Source organism: Pristiophorus japonicus, chromosome 9 (assembly GCF_044704955.1).
Source record: "Pristiophorus japonicus isolate sPriJap1 chromosome 9, sPriJap1.hap1, whole genome shotgun sequence".
Classification (NCBI taxonomy): Eukaryota; Metazoa; Chordata; class Chondrichthyes; family Pristiophoridae; genus Pristiophorus; species Pristiophorus japonicus.
Genome location: NC_091985.1, coordinates 167,703,566 through 167,727,991, shown reverse-complemented (window position 1 = coordinate 167,727,991; position 24,426 = coordinate 167,703,566). Strand labels below are relative to the sequence as shown.

At 41.1% G+C, this 24,426-nt stretch overlaps 1 protein-coding gene across 6 annotated transcripts in view; it reads right to left on the bottom strand.

Annotated features, from left to right (window-relative positions):
- The window catches only part of map4k3a (mitogen-activated protein kinase kinase kinase kinase 3a), a 275,867-nt gene that overhangs the window by 133,683 nt on the left and 117,758 nt on the right, over positions 1-24,426 (bottom strand). For all 6 annotated transcript variants that reach the window (XM_070890095.1, XM_070890098.1, XM_070890096.1 and 3 more), the window contains exons 7-12: positions 22,792-22,834; positions 21,036-21,108; positions 16,502-16,633; positions 7,972-8,034; positions 7,807-7,888; positions 7,612-7,722 (exon numbers count right to left, since the gene is read on the bottom strand). In XM_070890095.1, coding sequence (XP_070746196.1) covers positions 7,612-7,722; positions 7,807-7,888; positions 7,972-8,034; positions 16,502-16,633; positions 21,036-21,108; positions 22,792-22,834 — 504 coding nt within the window. The remainder of the gene's footprint in view (positions 1-7,611; positions 7,723-7,806; positions 7,889-7,971; positions 8,035-16,501; positions 16,634-21,035; positions 21,109-22,791; positions 22,835-24,426) is intronic.

Sequence of the window (24,426 nt, the reverse complement as noted above, 5' to 3'; positions counted from 1 at the left end):
TGCAAAAAAGATTTACTAAGATGATATCAGAACTGCAATGTTATATCCATCAGGAAAGGATGGGTTTCTGCGAAGGATAAGGGGTGACCTAATAGAGGTCTTTAAAATTATGAAAGGTTTTGATAGACATAGTGGGCGGAATCTTCCCAGCCCTGCGAGTGCGGGTTTGGCCCTGATTGACAGCGGGGCGGAAGTCTGCTCTGAACCCGCCTCGGTCAGTTTCTCAACTGTCGGGTCTACTTGCGGATTGCGGACCCAGCGGCAGGCCAGGCAATTAAGATGCGTAAGAGGTCATTTAAACGGTATTTAAAAGGATTTTACCCAGGCACATACCATTTTACCAAGTTTTCAACGAGTTTACCGATCCTCAGGTTTCACACCAGGTAAGTGCGTTGTGTTCATAGAATTAAAAAAAAATGTTGTTAACAGCACGGAAGGAGGCCATTTCGGCCCATTGTGTCCACGCCGACCGACCAAGAGCTATCCAGCCTAATCCCACTTTTCAGCTCTTGGCCCGTAGCCCTGTAGGTTACAAGCGCACATCCAAGTATCTTTTAAATGTGGTGAGGGTTCCTGTCTCTACCACCCTTTCAGCCAGTGAGTTCCAGATCCCCACCACTCTATGGGTGAAGACATTTCTCCTCATATCTCCTCTAAACCTCCTGCTAATTACTTTAAATCTATGCCCCCTGGTTGTTGACCCCTCTGCCAAGGGAAATAGGTCCTTCCTATCCACTCTATCCAGCCCCTCATAATTTTATACACCTCAATCAAATCTCCCCTAAGCCTCCTCTGTTCCAAAGAAAAAACAGACCCAGCATCTCCAATCTTTTCTCAGCCAAAATTTTCCAGTCCAGCAATATTCTTGTAAATCTTTCTCGTGACTCTCCATTGCTTTGGCTAGTTGATAGCTGCAGAAGCGGTATAAAAGTTACCATTTCACAGCTGTACACTTTCCAATGTCAGAAGCTGAAGCCTTCAAGATTTGAAAGAAACTTTTGAGCTGTATGCAGTTTGGAAGTGCTTGCAGTGAACTCTCTATTCACTATTACCTCCTTGGAGCAGCCCCTCTCACCACTGACAGATCACTGGTCATCTCAACCTCATCTGCCATCTATTCTAGCAGCATCTGTGCCCTTAAAAAAAAAAATCTAACCTTAGTCCTCAGAATCCCACCACGATCAGCCCCAACACCATCACTAAACACACCAGCATCGCCAACACCAACGTTCTCCGCAAACACCTGGTGCTGCACAGGACACAGGGCATCAGCACCTGACCACATTGCTGCCCGGGAGGCCAGGCTGGCCTCACTCACCATGGCCACATTTACTTCATTTGAAGCTTTGCACCAGTTGGCACCACCCCACACCAGCATCACAAAAAGCATCCCTGCAATGCCCAAGCCATTCCTTTAACACTCATCATTGTGCAGAGTACCCTTATGTCTGACCATTCACTACAACTCACTAAGTCACTTCCAAAGGTGCACACAAATCTGTCCAAGAACAGTGTTCAAAATAAAGATTTCAATGTTTGACAACACATTAGCAGAAACTCCACATGAACATTGGCTAAAACACTCACGTGCCTACCCTTGTGTGTTATTAGTTGGTATAATAGGACAAGGATGGTGGTGAGTGGTGGCTACTGAGTTGGAAAAGTGGTAATGTGGTTAGAGAGAGTGATGGGTGGAGGTGAAGGTCAGTTGATGCAAGTAAGGATGTGCAGGAGTAGGGTAGGGAAATGCAGAGTGATGGGGATGTGATGAGTGGCACAGCAGGATGAGGTAGAGTGTGGCTTTGCAATAACGTTTAGCGATCTACTGAGATCATTGAAAGATTTGCATCACCGCAGTCAGGTCCTTCTGATGACACCCCTGCTTGTGCCCTCCTGTGCAATGTGCAACCAGGCTGCATTGGTGTCCTGGGGCGTCTCTTCCATCCATTGGAAGGGAAGAGAACATCCCTGCGTGCTGGCACTCCCTCCATAAGCATCTGGACGGAGTTATGGGAGAGCCAGGATGCAGCCTTCGTGCAGTGCTGGTCAGTGTTTGCAGCACCTCAATGCTGCAGAACACTGACAGAACAAGTTAAAAAAGTGTTGGCCATGGTCCCTTTAAGGAAACCAGCTGGTGACGTGTCATCAGATGATGCCATCAGACCCGCTTCCTGTTAATTGGCCGGGAACCTCACAGGGCGGGTTTAACAAGCCCCATTAAGGGAAAATTGTGCTGAGCGGACAAGATGGAGTCAGGAGCACGTTCCCCACAGGCCACTAATGCCGGCCGCACCGGTCTCGCCACTGTTGGCGAAATTGCAGCCAGTGAGCGTGTTTCCACTTGTACGGAAGAGCAAAACTAGAGGCCATCAATACAAGATAGTCACCAAGAAATCAAAGGGAATTCAGAAGAAACTTCTTTACCCAGAGAGTGGTGAGAATGTGGAACAATACTACAGGGAGTAGTTGAAGCGAATAATATAAAAGCATTTAAAGAGAGACGAGATAAGCATATAAGGGAGAAGGGAATAGGGGATTATGCTGATAGATTTAGATGATCATGGATGGGAGGGACTCAAGTGGAGCATAAAGACAGTATGGACTGGTTGGGCCAAATGGCCTGTTTCTGTGCTGTATATTTTACATAATTTTATGTAAACTGCAAATGTCATTGTGATTGATATGGATCTTCCTAAAGCTAGGCTTTCAGTATAGCAAGGCCGGACATGTAGATCCAGATACTGCCTCCAGGGGGTCTTTTCCTGGATTGAATTGAACGGGTACTTGGTTTCTGTTTTTAGCAGATATAGTAGGATCTGTCTTATATGTTCTACCATTTTAAAAGAGTTTCCACACTAACCACTTGGCTACGGTAACAGCTGCTGTCATTAATTTTTGACCCAAGTATGCAAAAGTGCAAAGCATCACCTCCCTTTTAAAACACAAATCTGCTGCACCATTGTTGGATTCTGGAACTGTTATGCTTACTTGCTTCTGTGGCTTTTTAAAAACATGCCCACCAGTCTCAAACACCAAATATGGCTGCAGTATAGCAGTTTCTGGACATGCAATATTTTTGCAATTGAACCAATTTCATTTGCAGCAAAATCGGAGCTGAAATAAAGATGCTGTTTGTTTTAGTTGTCTTACAGCTTCCAATTCCACTTGGGTCACTCTGATGATTTTCCTGTAGAGAATTTAGTGAAAGTGTTACTGATCTCTAAATAAATATACCAAAAGGACCCCGAACCTCCTAACATACCTCAAAAGACAATACCTGTAGCACCACTGTTCACAGCAGCTACTGATTAGATTTTAGATTCAGGTATCCATTTTTGGTCTTAGATTTGTTATAAGGTTTCACTGCACATCCAATCTCCTGTACCACCTGGTTATCACATTTGAATCAAAGCATCCATTCATTTTTTTTTACTCATAATTAACATTTTAAATGATCAAAATTCTTTCGGGGTCCTTCAAGTGCCTTGTGCATTGTTATAATCTCCAATCCCAATTTTAAGCAACATTGCAAAAATAGATCTGTAGATTATACTGGGGAAAAAAACAATTCTGTTTAATTACTAAATTCTACAAGCAGCATTCTTCCTTCATTGGCTAACAAAAAAAATTAAGGATAGCATTAGATCCAAAGAGGAGTCATACAAAGTTGCCAGAAAAAGTAGCAAGTCTGAGGATTGGGAGCAGTTTAGAATTCAGCAAAAAAAGGACCAAGAGATTGATTAAGAGGGGAAAAAGAGTGTATGAGAGTAAACTTGCAAGGAACATAAAAACCACTGCAAAAGTTTCTACAAGTATGTAAAAAGAAAAAGATTAGTGAAGACAAATGTATGTCCTTTAAAGACAGAAACAGGAGAATTTGTATGGGGGGAAACAAACAATTAAATAAATACTTTGGTTCTGTCTTCACGGAAGAGGACACAAATAACGTCCCAGAAATGCTAGGGAACCAAGGATCTAGTGAGCAACAAGAATTAAAGAAAATGATTATTAGTACGAAAATAGTGCTCGAGAAGCTAATGGGACTGAAGGCCGATAAATCCCCAGGGTCTGATGATTTGCATCCCAGAGTACTAAAAGAGGTAACCATGGAAATAGTAGATGCATTGGTTGTCATCTTCCAAAATTCTATAGATTATGGAACAATTCCTGCAGATTGGAGGGTGGCAAATGTAACCTCACTATTTAAAAAAGGAGGGAGAGCAAAAACAGGGAACTACAGACCGGTTAGCCTATCAGTAGTAGGGAAAATGCGAGAGTCTATTATAAAGGATGTGATAACAGGACACTTAGATAATATCAACGGGATTAGACAAAGTCAATATGGATTTATGAAAGGAGAATCGTATCCGACAAACCTACTGGAGTTTTTTTTGAGGATGTAACTGATAGAATAGATAAGGGAGAACCTGTGGATGTAGTGTATTTGGATTTTCAGAAGGCCTTTGATAAAGTCCCACATTAGAGGTTAGTGTGCAAAATTAAAGCACATAGGATTGGGGGTAATATACTGGCATGGATTTAAAATTGGTTAACTGACAGGAAACAGAGTAGGAATAAACGGGTCTTTTTTGGGGTGGCGGGCAGTGACTAGTGGGGTACCACACGGATCAGTGCTTGGGCCTCAGCCATTCACAATATTTATATAGGTGGGATTGCGAGTTGTGAGAAGAATGCAAAGACGCTGCAAGGCGATTTAGATAGGTTGAGTGAGTGGGCAAACACATGGCAGATGCAGTATAACGTGGATAAATGTGAAGTTATCTACTTTGGTAGGAAAAACATAGAAAATATGTGCAGGAGTAGGCCATTCGGCCCTTCAAGCCTGCACCCACCATTCAATATGATCATGGTTGATCATGTAACTTCAGTACCCCATTCCTGCTTTCTCTCCATACCCCTTGATCCCTTTAGCCGTAAGGGCCACATCTAACTTCCTTTTGAATATATCTAACAAACTGGCCTCAACAACTTTGTGGTAGAGAATTCCACAGGTTCACAATTCTCTGAGTGAAGAAGTTTCTCTTCATCTCGGTCCTAAATGGCTTATCCCTTATCCTTAAGACTGTGACCCCTGGTTCTGGACTTCCCCAACATCGGGAACATTTTTCCTGCATCTAACATACATGAAGACAAATTATTATTTAAATTGCGATAGTTTGGGAAATGTCGATGTACAAAGGGACTTGGGTGTCCTTGAACACCAGTCATTGAAGCAAACATGCAGGTGCAGCAAGCAGTTAGGAAGGCAAATGGTATATGTTGGCCTTCATTGCAAGAGGATTTGAGCTCAAGAGCAAGGATGTCTCACTGCAGTTATACAGGGCCTTGGTGAGACCACACCTGGAGTATTGTGTGCAGTTTTGGTCTCCTTACTGAAGGATATACTTGCCATAGAGGGAGTGTAGCGAAGGTTCACCAGACTGATTCCTGTCTTATGAGGAGAGATTGGGTCGACTAGGCCTGTATTCACAAGAGTTTAGATGAATGAGAGGGGATCTCATGAAAACAAAACATTTTGAAGGGGCTGGACATACTGAATGCGGGGAGGATGTTTCCCCTGGCTGGGAAGTCTAGAACAAGGGGTCACAATCTCATGATACGGGGTAGGAAATTTAGGACTGAGATGAGGAGAAATTTCTTCACTCAGAGGGTGGTGAACCTATGGAATTCTCTGCCACAGAAGACTGTGGAGGCCAAGTCACTGAATATATTTAAGAAGGAGATAGATTTCTAGACTCAAAAGGCATCAAGGAATATGGGGAGAAAGCGAGAATATGGTGTTGAGATAGAGGATCAGCCATGATCATATTGAATGGCGGTGCAGGCTCGAAGGGCCGAATGGCCAACTACTGCTCCTGTTTTCTATGTTTCTATTCATTTGTTGCAGTAGTTTCCTCCATGTCTTATATTCTGTGGCCAAATTTTGAAGGAATTTCACCATTTACATCCCTTTAATTAAGATCTGAACATGTCAGTTGATTTGAATATTTTTCTTTAAATGGCACACACTTGACATAGTAGATGAGAAGACTGGCTTAAAAGACTTAAGAGGCCAACAGTGCTAGGGAAACTAAATTAGCACATCATTTCATACAGTCACTCCTAAATGTATAACTATCTCACTACCATTAACTCAGTTCCTTCACACTGCCTGTATCACCAGTATCCCCAGTGATGCAATCACAGCAATCACAGTTCAAACAAAAAAGAAACGAATGGGACAACACACAAAAAATTGCTATCCTTTGCCTTTAAAGGGGCCACCGATGGTGAGATTCTGTTTCAAGCTGTATGTTCTACCTGTCCATTAGTCAGTAGGTGGATATGAAGTACTAGTTTAAATTTGTACCTACTGCGCAGTTTCTGTTTACTACTTGTGTTTTAATTGGTTTATTTTTGTAATATAGTTTTCTGTATCCCTGGACATTCATCACAGGTGTCATGAACCTTTTTCAATTAAATGAATAGAAAAAAACAATTTTCTTCAAACAAGATTAGGCAGTCAGAAATTATGCTCTAATACTTTTGACATTATGATTTCCTTGTTTTTTTTATACCTTTGCACCAAGTGGCCGCTCACAGTCTTAGCAATGATAGGTTGGTTTTGCATTCATTACTCGCGCAATTACACACCATGTTTTATAATTTGTCAGTTAAAAATTCCACTTTGTTTTTACCGCTCACTACAGTTGATGCATAATTTATATATATATAAATATATATATATATATATCCATACACACACACTAGCCAATGGACATGTTGATGAACACTTAGCACCAATTCTAAAATTAAAACTGGGAGAGTCCAGAATGGGGCTGCTAATTTATAAATACATTCCTCATTATCAGTGTACCCAATGAGCACTTTAAAACAACATTTTATTTGCATTTAGTTTAAGAACTATGGTGATGTACATAAAATTATTCACAAGTATATAAATCGGTGCACAGCATGGTTATCGTATCACAACTAAAATCATTCCAAGGAAAAAAGACAAAGTATAGGATGAAGAAAGGTAGCTGAAACCATCAAATGGACTGTGCACAACTTACTATCAGACATGCTCCAATTTATTTCATCTCAAGAGGGGAAGTGAAGGGGAGAACATGCTGAAACATGACATGAGCCCCCAGCACCCTCAATGTGACAGTTTTCCACTTATTAGAACATTAATTGTCGTTAGATTAATTAATGCACTTAAAATAATTAATCAAGGCAACATAAAATAACAGTGCACACAGATTTGGAACTCATGATGAATTGACAGTTTATTACATCAAAGTTGAAATACTTTCACCGTTCAGCATTTGCAATGCATCTACCTTTTAATTGGGATATTCTTAGATTTTTTTTAAGATTCTTAGAGGCACAATTTTACACAAAATGTCAGCATTTATTTTGAGGCAACCATGCAAATTAGCATCAGTGTTCACCAAACAAATAGGAACAATTGCTTAAAAGGACATATTATTTTCTTGTATTTTTTTTTAATGTAACAGTGTTGCTTAAGAGAATTAGTCCCAAGGCTGCTAAGGAAATTTAGATTATGAGATTACAAAATAAAAATGGCAAAAAAATATATTTTACCTCCGGATCATCATCATCAAAGTCATGGTAACTGGAATGATCTGGGTTGTTCAACTTATCAAGCAATTCAATAGCAAGTGTACGACTTAAAGATTGTGCCACAAATGGGTTCTGAAAAATAATTCAAAAGTATAAGGGAATTATTTTGATGTTAATACACATATATAGCAATATCACAAAACACACTATACTTGCCTGCAATAACTTCTCGGCAGTAGGTCTTTTTTTGGGATTTTTTGTAAGTGCCAGTTTTACAAAGTGATTAAAATTAGTTGACCTGAAGAGAAAACATTTTGTAATTATTCAATTTGCAAATTGAATAGGTTTAAAAAGACAAACAAACATCCAAATGCTTCCTACCATTTTATCTTGTCCTTCAACTTTGGGGGCTGGAAGTTGCTTTTCGTCATCAAAAACAAAGCCCTAAAATAAATCAGACAGCCTTAAATCATAACTTTGAATGGAGATGTCACATATAATAAAGTCTATACTCTGCTCAAGAATGGAGAGCTGAAGTTTGGTTGCTTCAGGACCCGATTTGACCAAATTAGGCTGAGTGAAATGAAGAAAGTCTGACATTCCTTAATCAAACATTTCCTATAGGTCACATTTTGCCTCGGTTTGTTTCCTCTATATTAATGCTAATGCATCAAGAAGTATCTATGAATAACGCAACTCTTCCTTGCTTTTCTTTATGTATCATAACTCATGCAAGTTTTTAAAAACATTCATTCATTCAACCCAAGGTTGCTTCTTTAGACTTTTGCTTCTCCTTGCATTTCTTTTCTGCTTCTATTGTTCTGTGCTGTGGTTCATGTTACTTTCCTTCACTGCTATTTCCTTCAGTTATTCCTCTTCTACATTCTTTAGCTATACTTCTGTTCTGGGGCACTAGGAGCTCAGGGACTAAGGATGTAATTAAAACTTAGATGTGAGAGATAAATCTCCAGGTCTGAATTTTAATCCTTTGGCGGATTGGGAGTGGGGTGGTTCAGAAGTGGTCGGGAAACCCGGGAGAATGAGTTTCCCACAGGTGCTGCCGAATTTAACAGCAGGGCCTGATATACATTTTAAATCCTGCAGCAAGCCAAAGGAGAGGCTGGCTGGCTTCGGGTAGGAAGGCCTGAGGCACTCAGCTGCAGAGATGAGGAGGGAGGGATCGAATGGGGGTCAGAGGAGCATTGGGGGACAGAAAGACGATCAGAGGCCTGGGGATGGAGGGGAGGGAGGGAGGGATCGCCGATTGTGGAGGGTGGGTTAGACAGGGACATTGGATCCAGGAAGCAAGCGTAAAGGCATTTCCCTCCTCGCCTTCCATTAGCTGGCTGCTTTCATGAGGCCTACAAATCCCACCCAGCCACTGTTAATATAAAATAGTGGTTATATAATATTTAAATGGGCGACCCATCTCCTGGGACCGGGTTGGCTGCCCACCCCGTTAAAAACGAACGTGGGAGTGTTGGAGACGTGTTGGGGTCGGGATTCAGATTTTTAACACTTTAGCTTCCCACCTGACCCCAGCCCACCTGTGTTTTGGGATTAAAATCCTCATCCCCAACTGCCGAACTCATACTATGCTTCTAGCGTTCAACCTTCTCATTTCTCTCAAAAAGTCATGCTGTACCCTGCTTACTCCTCCATTTTATTTCTCCCTAGTTGTTCCTCCTGATTTAATGACCCACAAGGGTCCCCTGATCCGACTGTCACAATGAGGGTTTGGGAACACTACTTCGAGATGCAGCTATGCCAGTTTTCACATTCAAAAGCGGTTTATATTTCATCAGGTAACATCAGATATGTATAGACACATCAGCTATAGTAGCAGAGTGATTATATGACTGGACTAGTAATCCAGAGACCTGAACTAATAGAAACATAGAAAATAGATGCAGGAGGCGGCCATTCAGCCCTTCGAGCCTGTACCACCATTCAATATCATGGCTGATCATTCCTTCAGTACCCCATTCCTACTTTCTCTCCATACCCCTTGATCCCTTTTTAATATATTTAACGAACTGGCCTCAACAACTCTGTGGTAGAGAATTCCACAGGTTCACAATTCTGAGTGAAGAAGTTTCTCCTCATCTCAGTCCTAAATGGCTTACCCCTTATCCTTAGACTGTGACCCCTGGTTCTGGACTTCCCCAACATCAGGAACATTCTTCCTGCATCTAACCTGTCCAATCTCGTCAGAATTTTATATGCTTCTATGAGATCCCCTCTCATTCTTCTAAATTCCAGTGAATATAAGCCCAGTTGATCCAGTCTCTCCTCATATGTCAGTCCTGCCATCCCGGCAATCAGTCTGGTGAATCTTCGCTGCACTCCCTCAATACAAGAATGTCCTTCCTCAGATTAGGAGACCAAAACTGCACACAATATTCAAGGTGTGGCCTCACCAAGGCCCTGTACAACTGCAGTAAGATCTCCCTGCTCCTATACTCAAATCCTCTCGCTATGAAGGCCAACATGCCATTTGCTTTCTTTACTGCCTGCTGTACCTGCATGCCTACTTTCAATGACTGATGTACCATGACACCCAGGTCTTGTTGCACCTCCCCTTTTACTAATCTGCCACCATTCAGATAATAATCTGCCTTGCTGTTTTTGCCACCAAAGTGGATAACCTCACATTTATCCACATTATACTGCATCTGCCATGCATTTGCCACTCGCCTAACCTGTCCAAGTCACCCTGCAGCCTCTTAGCATCCTCCTCACAGCTCACACTGCCACCCTGCTTGGTGTCACCTGCAAACTTGGAGATATTACATTCAATTCCTTCGTCTAAATCATTAATATATATTGTAAATAGCTGGGGTCCCAGCACTGAACCTTGCGGTACCCCACTAGTCACTGCTTGCCATTCTGAAAAGGACCTGTTTATTCCCACTCTTTGCTTCCTGAATGCCAACCAATTCTCGATCCATGTCAATACATTACCCCCAATACCATGCGCTCTAATTTTGCACACCAATCTCTTGTGTGGGACCTTGTTAAAAGCCTTTTGAAAGTCCAAATACACCACATCCACTGGTTCTCCCTTATCCACTCTACTAGTTACATCCTCAAAAAATTCTAGATTTGTCAAGCATGATTTCCCTTTCATAAATCCATGCTGACTTGGACTGATCCTGTCACTGCTTTCCAAATGCGCTGCTATTACATCTTTAATAACTGATTCCAGCATTTTCCCCCACTACCGATGTCAGGCTAACCGGTCTATAATTCTGTGTTTTCTCTCCCCTTCCTTTTTTTAAAAAGTGGGGTTACATTAGCTAGCTACCCTCCAATCCATAGGAACTGATCCAGAGTCCATGGAATGTTGGAAAATGACCACCAATGCATCTACTATTTCAAAGGTCACTTCCTTAAGTACTCTGGGATGCAGATTATCAGGCCCTGCGGATTTATCGGCCTTCAATCCCATCAATTTCCCCAACACCATTTCCTGACTAATAAGGATTTCCCTCAGTTCCTCCTTCTCGCTAGACCCTTGGCCCCCTAGTATTTTCGGGAGGTTATTTGTGTCTTCCTTAGTGAAGACAGAACCAAAGTATTTGTTCAATTGGTCTGCCATTTCCTTGTTCCCCATTATGAATTTACCTGATTGACTTCGACCTACATTAATCTTCACTAATCTTTTTCTCTTTACATATCTATAGAAGCTTTTGCAGTCAGTTTTTATGTTCCCTGCAAGCTTACACTATTTTCCCCCTCCTAATTAAACCCTTTGTTCTCTTCTGCTGAGTTCTAAATTTCTCCCAGTCCTCAGATTTGCTGCTTTTTCTGGCCAATTTATATGCCTCTTTCTTCGATTTAACACTATCCCTAATTTCCCTTGTTAGCCACGGTTGAGCCACCTTCCCCGTTTTATTTTTACTCTAGACAGGGATGTACAATTGTTGAAGTTCATCCATATGATCTTTAAATGTCTGCCATTGCCTATCTACCGTCAACCCTTTAAGTATCATTCGCCAGTCTATCCTAGCCAATTCACGTCTTATACCATCGAAGTTACCTGTCTTTAAGTTCAGGACCTTAGTCTCTGAATTAACTGTCACTCTCCACCTTAATGAAGAATTCTACCATATTATGGTCACTCTTCCCCAAGGGGCCTCGCACAACAAGATTGCTAATTAATCCTCTCTCATTACACAAGACTCAGTCTAGGATGGCCTGCTCTCTAGTTGGTTCCTTGACATAGTGGTCTAGAAAACCATCCCATATACACTCAAAGAAATCCTCCTCCACAGTTTTGCTACCAATTTGGTTAGCCCAATCTATATATAGGTTAAAGTCACCCATGATAACTGCTGTACTTTTATTGCACGCATCCCTAATTTCCTGTTTGATGCCATCCCCAACCTCACTATTACTGTTTGGTGGTCTGTACACAACTAACATTTTCTGCCCTTTGGTGTTTCGCAGCTCTACCAATATAGATTCCACATCATCCAAGCTAATGTCCTTCCTTACTATTGAGTTAATCGCCTCTTTAACCAGCAACGCTACCCCACCTCCTTTTCCTTTCTGAATATTGAATACCCCTGGATGTTGTGTTCCCAGCCTTGGTTACCCTGGAGCCATGTCTCTGAAATCCCAATTACATCATATCTGTTAACAGCTATCTGCACAGTTAATTCATCCATCTTACTGCGAATGCTCCTCGCATTGAGACTCGGGAGCTTTCAGACTTGTTTTTTTTTTTTTAAAAACACTCTTTGTCCTTTTAGAATTATGTTGTAATGTGGCCCTTTTTGATTTTTTCCCTTGATTTCTGTGCCCTCCACTCTTAATGATCCAGAGACGCGAGTTCAGATCCCACCACGGTAGCTGGGGCAATTTAAATTCAGTTAATTAAATAAATCTGGAATTAAAGCGCTAGTATCATAAATTATGACCATGAAACTACCGGATTGTCAGAAAAACCCAACTGGTTCACTAATGTCCTTTGCGGAAGGAAATCTGCCGTCCTTACCTGGTTAGGCCTATATGTGACTCCAAGCCCACAGCAATGTGGTTGATTCTGAAATGACCTAGCAAGCCACTCAGTTGCATCAAACCGCTACAATAAAGTCAACGTTGTGGCAGTACCTTCACCACAGGGACTGCAGTAGTTCAAGGCGGCAGATCACCACTACCTTCTCGAGGGTAATTCGGGATGGGCAATAAATGCTGGCCTTGTCAGCGACGTCCACATCCCGTGAACGAATAAGAAAAACTTTTTTTTTTTTAAATGTTGGAGAGCACAGGAAGCTCACAGGAGTCCTGTACCTTTCCAACTTAATTGGGTCAAACTCTATTGGGGCCAGAGGAGGGCGGTTATAAATTCCATTCTTCGTGCCTCCCTGACAGGGAGAGGTGAAATATTTAATTTTAATTTTCTTGATTGGGGTGGACGGTTGGCTGGGAGGAAGCAAATGGAAACTAACTTTATTTTCATTCTCTACTGGGAGAATTGGGAAAGGCGCATTAAGGTTCAAGTGCTATTTGGGGAATAGAGGGAATAAATATAGAATACTTATTTATTTAGTACATTAGTGTAGGTGCACAATAGATGATGTTGGAAGGTTATTTCACCTGGAAGAAATCCTGATGTCATAGAACAGCCACTATGTTGGGGAAACAACTAACTTGCCATGCAGGCTTAAATTTTCTTTAAAAACTGTACATGAAATAAAGAAAGAATTCTGTAAAGCAGGTGTAGTTACTGGCTTGTTTAATGTGACTTCAAAATACCACCATACTTCAGCACAAGACAACATTTATCTCCCAGCAAGGTGAAATGAAAGAAATTGGGCAAGTGGTCTCTCCTTGCTTTAATACTCACAACAGAGGAGTACACATCACTTTCTGCTTTCATGGTGGCTACAAAAGCAGAACAAGCTTGAATAATCAGCAGAATAGTTAGGGGTAGTGATACATCATCAACATGGCAAACATTTATGCTCCAAATTCAGAGATTGTGCTGGAGCATTTTTCGGCTAAAGCCAGTCCAAAATTTGAAGTGGCCCACCAGAGCATTCTTTTGGGTGATTGAACCTTGTTGCACAGAGTAACTAGTGGAAAAGGTGCTTACCAAACTCTTTAGGGGGTAACAGAAATTATTAAAGTCACTGGAGAATTGTTGGTATGAAATTGCATGCTATGGTAGGTGTAGGAAATTACATCTTGCATTTATCGCTAACAACAGTAACATTAAGACAGGAATAATCCGCCAGTTAACTCATAACTATGAAGAATGGGGAGGGGTGAGTCAAGGAAGCTTTTGTTGTGAAAGTCTATACTAGAATAAAGGAAGACAAATCAAATATCTAGTGACTTGATTCAAATTCATCAAGTTACAGAAGAAGCTAATACATACCAGGCTGGTGCTTTCACTTTCAAACTGATCAGTCGTAATTATTCTGCATGACATCTGGTTTCAATAGGAAATAGCACACCATGTGATCTAGAAGTGCAAAGAAGCTACGAACATGGTTTTAACACTGTCATAGCATCTGCACATCCCTGGGTAGGTGAGACTTTAGCCGAGATTCCAAAAGGCTGACAACGTTAGCCTTCCCAGGCTATTCATCAGAATTGCACATTTCTTCCACTAAGACGAAGCACTTTGGTTTTGGATTGCTCCTAGTTGTGCAATTTATCTTTCAAATGTGAAAAGTCAGCAGCTAACATCTATTTCTAGATGGAGGGTACATATGTTAAATCACTGAGTATTCAGCCACATATACATGCTCCATTAAGTAATTTTAAAACTGTTAGACCAAAATTGTCCTTTTGCACAAATCCCAGAATTGCTCGTGAATATAGGAATAGGAGTAAGCCATTCAGCACTTCAAGCCTATTCCAACATTCAGTCAGATCATGGCTGATGTGCACCTCAACTTCATTTAAACATTTTTGCTCCATATCCCAGAATCCATAACCCTATGGGGGAAGAGACAGTTCCAGATTTCCACTAATCTTTGAGAAAAAGTGCTTCCCGATTTCACTCCTAAATGGCCTGGCTCTAATTTTAAGATTATGCCCTTTTATTCTGGATTCTGCCCACCAGAGCAAATTGTATGCACTCTATTGAATCCCTTTATTATTCATCTCAATTAGATCGCCCCTCAACCTTTTAATCTCAAAAAAATACAAGCCAATTTTATGCAAGTTGCCCTCATAATGTAACCCTTTAAACCATGGTATCATTCTGGTGAATATGCTAGTAGACAGTTAATAATCCTGTTGTGTGTGTACGTATGTGCATGCAATATATATATATCATTTTCATTGTCATATACACCCTGCATTATTCATCATCTTTAAAAAGGACTGGCAATGTTCATATTTGCAAGTTGTTTAGAAACCTTTTTAGCAACATACTTTTGTAATATATAGGCAGTAAGATCATTTTAAGGGCACATTTTGTTCACTATATAATTTTGGATTTTTCTTTGTGGTGTGTAGGCTCATGCTCATCATACAAAGTAAATTATAAACTATTGGTAAAAACGAGAGAGAAAATTGATCGGGTAAATAAGCTAAAGAAAGCTTATATTAAGGTGTAACTTTATACTCTGGCTTACGGAATTGAAGCTGGCCTCTTGCACAGTTTCAGAATTCAAAAGGAAAGCAACCAACAGTAAGGAGAAGAATGTGCTTTGAATGAGAGATAAAATAAACTCTTGAGTACGGGAACCAGATCAATGTCGCACAATTGATAGAAAGGTTGCATATGTTGGTTCAAAATGGATTTTGTTGATTTATCACATTCTAGAAAAAGCACATCTCTAGATTTAAATGGACTTGAAATTTGCCTTATTACTAAAAGAAAATGTATCCCTACAAGTCTCAGATTAGTTCAATAACTTATTGATTTATCAGGCAACATTCACTCACTGTGATGGACCTTAGCAAGCCTGAAAGGTTTCATGCATTTTCCACCACAAAAGATGCGTGTCATTTGGTGACATAGTTTCCCAGATCAGTAATTGCTACTAAAATATCATTTCTGAAATCTGAATTGTGCAATTAAAGAAAATTCACGAGACTAAATGTTGGTAGTCCTGGTAGTAAGATCAATGTTTACAGCAACATTTAAATCAATCATTTTTTCTGGTTCATGATGCAGAAAGGTTTCATTCTTCATTTCACTCAAAATTAGAAGCTTTCGACATGTGAATAAAATTTTCTAATAAATCACATGGGCAAATGAACTGAGACCAATGATATTATCAGTAGTACATCTCACCATTTTATTTACCACAGCAAATGCCCTGAAACGATTCTATTTTAGAATATATTAAATTGCGACTATTGTAGACATCAAGAAACACCCAGCGCCTTGTGGCTGTTGCCCTGCAAAGAACAGTGGAGCCCAATTGCAGGGCACTGTAATACAAACTGATGTGGTGGACAGTTTGCTGCATGCAAGCTCTCTCCTTTATATATTTAAAAAGTACACCATACAAATTAAATTATTTTTGCAGTTTTGACATTGTGGAATACACCTTTATTAGACATGCCTTCGCACTGCCTCATAAATGACAACAGCTGCATGGAATTCTACGACTTTTGAGATCAGAAACTTTGCAGATACTGGTAAAATGGAGCTATCTTATTTGTTTAAAGAGGGTTCAATAACACTGCACCTATCACATTGTGAGCAAAGTACAAAACCTGAATTTGCATTGCTGCAGGAGGTTATATCTTTATTACAGCAGCTTTTTCGGAGTCTACGATTTCACTAAATCAGGGTGCCCAACAAGTCCCTTATATGGCAGTAGTATCTCTTCAAGATGTGTTGTGAAAGTAAGTGCAAATATTTAGCCAGTGTGAAGAGGGGGAAAGTTGTTATATGCTAAAACATCAACAAAACAAGACTGGTTTAATTTCCTACCTCATTGGATGCAAATCAAACATTGGAGGCTGAAGTTCAGCTAGCTCAATACCAGTTATGCCAACTGCCCAGATGTCACACAGTTGGTTATATCCACCTTTCCTCTCCACAGCCGCAACCTCTGGGGCCATCCTAGAGAACAAATGAAGTTCACAATTTAAACCGACCTTTTGTCTGTAGATGTTCACATAAAATAGAAATAAAACCAAAATATTTTCCTAATCAGACCCAATCTAATTTTTTGTTTAATATTTGCAGTTCAAAATGCCCCAGGAACTATTTTCCCCAACATAAATTCTATAGGTCGCTAACAAAATTACACAGTCAATTATGTACTTTACTAAAAATCAGCTCCATTAGTGTTGATCAACAAAATGAAGGTGTTTTAAATGAATGCGTGTCACTCATCCACCTCAATTAGCACCAATGGAGTCGTCAATGCCCTCAGTGCTCTCGCTAATTAATCAATGACTCGCCTGGGCCTTCTCAGAGGCCATGAGGTCAACTCTCACCTGGACTGGACGGGAACTATAGGCAAGGCAGCAGCAACAAATGTTTCTATGTAACAGAAGTTTTTGCACAACCATGCCAACTCTTGTGATGCACACAGCCTACAAAGTAGGATTCAGATGTTCATGGCATTGTTGGATGTACGGCAACAAAACCCACAGTAAATCTAAATGAGGCGCAGTGAATACAGCTGCCATGTTCATTGGAAAACATTAAAAATACAACTGCATTTAAATCAGCAGCTAATCCTAGTCTGATTGCTAAAGATATGAAGAGTATCAACTATTTTTTTCTCAGCAGGAAAAATAAACCAACAGGCCTCATAGATGAGTGTTTTATCTATTACATAGAAGTTATGTGGATGACATCTAATTAAAATATTTTCTCTGTGATAGGCATCCATACTTGGCGTAACTCCTGAAATGAAGAATGCAGAATATTAAATATTACCTACCACGTAGAGAATTCAGCATTCTTCGAATGATAACATCCTTCAATCAACATAGGAACTTTTTCATTGCTTCTGGAGAATTGAGACTTTTTGCCAACATATCGTGAAAATCACCCTCATGTGACTTCCTCATACTCCCAAAACATAGAAAAGCCCCAGGGCTGAACAAGAGCACTTCTGTGGTTGATAAGCTAAAACAGCTTCCGTACCCATAAAACAAATAATGATGCAGCAAGACCTGAAGGGTTGGCAAGAGTAGAATGTGGAGAATGACAGATACTATCATTCAAAGAATAATGACGACCTTACAAGTAGTTAGTCTTTCTGTGTCATTCAGGCACCTCCCTAACATTGTAGAAACTATATCAAAGTAGCACTTTAGAAGGATGAAGGCCCTAGCTCAGATACACCAACTGCTGCTCCCAAACAGATATCAAAACCTTGCCAAACTTAAACAAGTGTGAGGAGTACCACACATACCCAGCAACAACTGCAAATGACATCCACATGCATTTAAATACAACTGGCCTACAGACCTGGCTCAAACACAATGCAGCTATTCTAGAATATAAAGAGCCTCGCACATAGTAAGAACAGATCTAGCTGCATAAAATTGCACAAACTTTCAATACTTGACACTGTAAGCCGGTTAATGAAGTTCTTTTTAAATAGAGCACAGTTTCAGCCATCGAGGGAAGAACTTCATCCAAACATCAACAGCATTTAATAATCGTGTGGTCAGCTGAAGATATTCTGACTCTGGGCCTTGCTCCCCTCCACCACTCTCCATCCCCCATCACCGCTACAGCAAGGCCTACATGCTGAGTAGAGGATGGTTCTCATCATAGACAACCAGTGTTGGTCTGTGGTGACTAAATGAATTTCACCTGGTTCACATGTGCCCTCTACAACACCTTGGGTATTTGGGAACGGTAAGAAAAACATCTGGAAAATGCAGGTCCAGGAAAAGGAAAGGCCATCTCACTTCCACAGGAATGCACTACCTAACTTGCTCTCGATCTCCAACATTCCCATTTGCAGAATGTTCCTTGAATTGTCAAAGGATTATCACAAAACCTCTGGAAAAAAGGCTAAATTCCAGCAAATGTGACTAGTTTCACACCATCAGTTTGATTCCACATGCCTCAAAGATAACACGCAGATTACTTACTGGAAGGTTAAGAGCAAAACAGAATAATGTCAATTTGGGCTTTGCAGACGATGTCGAACAAGAAAGGCAATAGATCTTTTAAAAATGAAGGCCAGCCAGTCTGCCTATTCAGGTGGATGTAAAAACATCACGTGGCACGATTCGAAGAGTAGCAGGGGTGTTCTCCCAGTGACTTGGCAACATTTATTCCGCAACTATCTCATTGCAGTTTGGAGAACTTTGTTGTCTGCAAAATTAGCTGCTGCATTGCCTACATTACAACAGTGATGACACCTCAAAAAGTAATTCATTGGCTGTGAAGCATTTTGGGATGTTTTGAGGACGTGAAAGGTGCTATATAAATTAAACATTTTCTTTACACATGTTGGCATGCATCAAAATAAACCCAAAGAACAGGAAGCTCGATGGCCAGAAAAAGATTCCCCTGGACCTGCTGGAGGAGATTACAGAGCTAGGGAGGGATGAGGCCATGGAGGGATTTCAAAACAAGGATGAGAATTTTGAAATCGAGGCTTTGCTTAACCAGGAGCCCATGTAGGGTGAACGGACCTAGTACGAGTAAGGACCCAGTGAGAGTAAGGACCTGGGCAGCCGGATTTTGGATGACGTGAATGTGGTAGAATGTGGAAGGCCAGCGAGGAGTGCGTTGGAGTGATCAGGAAGGCCAGTGGAATCTTGCCCTTTATTCTAAAAGGGATGGAGTATAAAAGCAGGGAAGTCTTGCTACAGTTATACAGGGTATTGGTGAGGCCACACGTGGAATACTGCGTACAGTTTTGGTTTCCATATTTACGAAAGGATATACTTGCTTTGGAGGCAGTCAGAGAAGGTTTACTCGGTTGATTCCTGTGATGAGGGGGTTGACTTATGAGGAAAGGTCGAGTAGGTTGTGCCTCTACTCATTGGAATTCAGATGAATGAGAGGTGATCTTATCGAAACGTATAAGATTATGAGGGGCTTGACAAGGTGGATGCAGAGAGGATGTTTCCACTGATGGGGGAGACTAGAACTAGAGAGCATGATCTTAGAATAAGGGGCCGCCCATTTAAAACAGAGATGAAGAAAAATTTCTTCTGAGGGTTGTAAATCTGTTGGAATTCATTGCCGCAGAGAGCTGTGGAAGCTGGGACATTGAATAAATTTAAGACAGAAATAGAGTGTTTCTTAAACAATAAGGGGTTATGGGGAGCAGGCGGGGAAGTGGAGCTGAGTCCATGATCAGATCAGCCATGATCTTATTAAATGGCGGAGCAGGCGCGAAAGGCCTGCTCCTGTTCCTATTTCTTGTGTTCTTATGAATAGTTAAATCTAGAAGTAACAAAGCCACAGATGACGGTTTCAGCAGCGGATAAGCAGAGGCGTAAGCAGAGGCAAAGGCAGAGACGGGCAATGTTATGGAGGTGGAAATAGGCCGTCTTAGTTATGCTGCGTATATATGGTCAAAAGCTCATTTCAGTGTCATGTATGACAGCTAGGTTACACACAGTGTAGTTCAGCCTCTCAGACAAAAGCGATGAGGTCAGTGGCTAGGGAAAGGAATGTGTGGCGGGGACCGAAAACAATGGCTTTGGTCTTCGCAATATATAATTGGAGAAGCTTTCTGCTCATCCAGAACTGGATGTCGGACAAGCAGTCTGAAAAATTAGAGACCATGGAGGAATGGAGAGAAGTGGTGGTGAGGTAGAGCTGGGTGTCTTCAGCATACATGTAGAAACTGTATTTTCGTATGATGTCGCCAAGGGGCAGCATGTAGGAGAAATAGGAGGGGGCGAAAGATAGATCCTTGGGGGACATCAGAGGTAGTGTTGCTGGGGCGGGAAGAGAAGCTGTTGCAGGTTATTCTCTGGCTATGTTTAGAGGGATTCGAGGGATTCAAACATGGAGTTGCGGGAAAGATGGGCACAGATTTGGGAGATAACAACACGTTCAAGGACTTGAGAGGAAAGAGAGATTTGAGATGGGGCGGTAGTTTGCAAGGACGGAGGGGTCAAGGGTTGATTTTTTTTTGAGGGGTGATGGCAGCAGAGAGAGAGGGGGGCAGTACCTGAGGAGACAGAACCGTTAACAATGTCAGCTAATGTGGGAGCCAGAAAAGGAAGTTGGGTGGTCAGCAGTTTGGTGGGAATAGGGTCAAGGGAACAGGAATGGGGTCTCATGGACAAGATGGACGCGGAGAAGTCATGAGGAGAGATCGGAGCGAGAGACTGGAAAGAGATGTGAGATCAGGGCTCGGGCAGGATATATTGGAGTCTATGTATTCAAGGGATTTTCGTTTCTGTATTCAGTTGTGTGCTTTAACAATACCATGTGCAGTGCTTATCCATCTTAATATCAATAGCATCCAATACTATTACATTCACGAACAAAGACACAAATAATTAAAGGAAAGAGTCAACATTACCAATATGGAGTACCAATAAAAGACTTCCTCTTTGCTATAGTTGCAGTAATCTGTGCAGAAACTCCGAAGTCAGCTGAAATGTGAATGGTAGGGTATTAGAGCCGTATGTGGCAATTTTATAAAGAGCGAAGTGCATCTGAGCTACTTTTAGCTTGTAGCCCATTTACTCAAATAAGTAAGTTTCATTTATATAGATCTGTTGGGTCATGGCCCTTGACCTGTACCTCAAATACAATGCTCAGCTCCTTAGTCCAACCAACATGACATCAGATTATTGCGTCCCAGTATTGTGCATTTAAAATAGTGAACACTTCTTTCGTATGGTAGTAGCAAAGCAAATCAAATCAACTGTCAATATCTAAGTCAGATATCCAGGTCAAAGCTTCCTGTGTAACAGCGTGGATATCTTGTAGGCTACCTGCAAATTTTCTCTGAGGGCAGTGCTCAATGCTGTGATTAAGGGCTGCACAGTCGCATGATGGGGATGCTTTAATCTTCCACCTATGGAAAAGATGACAGCATCTACTGTGACCAGTTCTGAGGCAGTTGATGGTTGTCCACTGTTTGCGAGGAAGGTGTGATCCTTCAGGTTGTACTGTGGGGTCCTCGATAAGGAATCCATTCCGTACGTCACAGTTCTTCCACACATTTCGAATGGCGTCAGCGATGGTCCAGAAAGGCCTTCTAGATTTGAGACGGGTTGGTGGTAGATTGCTTAAGTCGGCTTGGATCGGTATATCTTTGCTGGTGTAGTTGTTGTATTTTCTGGAGACTGCATACTCGCGGCGTAGGTGGTGTTGCGATGTTTGCAAGCACAGGCAGCCAAGGCGTTGGTGTCGATCAAAGCATACCGGAGATAATTCTCATAATAGACATCAACGGATTTGACATACAAACTTGATAGCCTTGCTGGAGAGCAGTACTCACCCTGCAGAGTGAACAATGTACCACCCCACTCATTAAAGAGCCTTGAGTCAGTCACTTAAAATTATACATATGCTGGTTGGAATAATCCTCAGCCCTGAACATCTGGATTATAAGGTCAGACACATCGAGCATCCTTATTTAAGGATTAATGATCAGCAGTCTGTTTTACTGAACATCTCCCTTTGGAAGTCTTCACATTATTCCCATAAACTGCTTACAATTGAAAAGCAGAAATAGTTTTGTCATGAGTAGCTCATGTTTAAAAATAATGACCATCACTCCATGCACCAGAGATGTTAATTAATTAGCCTGCATCCATTTTAAGGAATTCTTACAATCCAAGTTCAGCAGTGTTTCATTAAAAAAGTTTAGTAAATTAAGTTTATCATATATAAATCGTAATTGAAGTAGCATTTGTGGGAATAAAGCAAAAATGTTGCTTGCATAGTAACACTTTTGACCCACCTCCCACATTTCCCATTAGTTTCCTCACCCGAATTCTGGAACTAATAGCCATGTATCCCCTTTCCTAACCTGAACTAATTCAGTACTTTTTCAAGACATGCTTTTGTTTTTGTTCCACCGCCCCTGCTGGTAATCTGCTCCACAACTAAAAAAAACGTTTCTAAATTTTCTGTTTCCATTTTCTCTTTATGCCTTTAACTTCAAATTCTGTGCCTAATAAAGAGAACGTTTCTGGATCAAAAAAAAAATGCATGAATTAAAGAACCCAATTAAATTCGTACAGAAGAATTCCAACTGTCCACTCAGCAACAATCACTCGTTAACAAGTTATTAATTCTAAAAGGGAGGAAAAATATTTTCTTACCTAATTTCACGTGGCCATTATCTGTCAGAAGAATATTTGCTCCCTTTAATCATGAAAATAGTCTACATTAAAATTCAATAGATTTGAATACTTTTCTTACAGATTCAACACATTTTATCCAAATTATAGTGAAATTAAATACTTCCAGCAGACATCAAAACAACAGGATTACATTGTTAAAGCTGACAACGTATATTTTAATAGCTATTTCTGGAAGTTAGTTATTACACAGTGTGACCATTCTTAGTAACAAGCTCAATGATCAAAGAACTTTCATATCATGGTCACATTGCTTTTAAGTTGCAGCTCAGGAATGCAAAACAATTTTCACTAGAAAACAAAATACTGCAGATGGTGTAAATCTGAAACAAAAATAGAAAATGCTGGAAACACCCAGCAAGTGAGGCAGCGTCTGTAAAGAAAGGAAAACATAACTTTTCAGGCATAGCCTTTTGTCAGAAATACATATGGCAGCTATTGGTGAAATTTAACTGAGTAAATCAAATCACCATCGGAGGTGGACACAAGTCAGCATCATGACTAGTTTTGAATGATGTTGAAATATATGACGAACATCCGAATAAGGCCAATACCAATCATTTAAACAGAAACTTCTTTGCAACAGAATTTCTGCCCTTTTAAGCTTGCGAACAAGGCCCTTGCCATCCAAGGCATTACTGTAGATGCCCGGCCTTGACAGAAACTTGGCTCACAAGTGATGACACTTTATCCCTCACTGAAGGCATTCTGTCTGGCCTTACTGTCCACCCCCTACCCCATCCAAACGGCCACAGTGGTGGTGGTGTGGCCCTCATCACTAAATCTCACCTTAGTCTGTCCCTTTGCTCCTCTGGTGCCTTCTCTCCCTTTGAGCATCTCGCCTTGTTCCATTCCTCTCCTTTAAAATCCTCCTTTTCTACCATCCACTGAAGTCCCACCCCGTTTCGCACCTAGATATACTCAAACCTTTCCTCCCTCAACCTCTGCACCTGAACAACTTCTCATCCTCGGTGATTTTAACCTTCATTACAACTCACCTTACCCTCGTTCCTCTGCATTCACTGCCCTCATGTCCTCCCTTAATCTCTCCCACTATATAAACGCTGCTACCCAGATTCACAGCCACCCTTCAAGCTTGCAATCTCTTGTGGCCTCTCTATTCTCATCAGCTCAATCACAGACAAGGCCTTCTCTGATCACTTCCTTGTAGCCCTCACCACTCGCTTCCCTTTCCTATCCTACATTCTTCATTGTCCACCCCTAAAACAGAAACTCTCCCAAGTTATTTACAACGCCACTTTCAAACTCCCGTCGAACCTATGTCCTTCCATTCGCCAGGATACTTCTACAGCCACCAATCTGCTCAGTCACACTCACCTCCACCTTCGATGTATTTTACCCTCAGCAAAACCCATACCCCCTCTAACCCTGGCTGTTCCCCTGGTATAGCCCCCATCTTATCTCCATTATGTCTAAGGGGCACAAACTTGAACGTATATAGTGCACAACATTTTATTAATTCACTGCCAGATATTGTTGGATCACATAAAGCATTACCGGGGCCATGGTCTCCTCTGCCAAAACTGTTTGCTTCGCCAGGATCATCCTGCAAAGATAATTCCCAGCTCCTTGTCT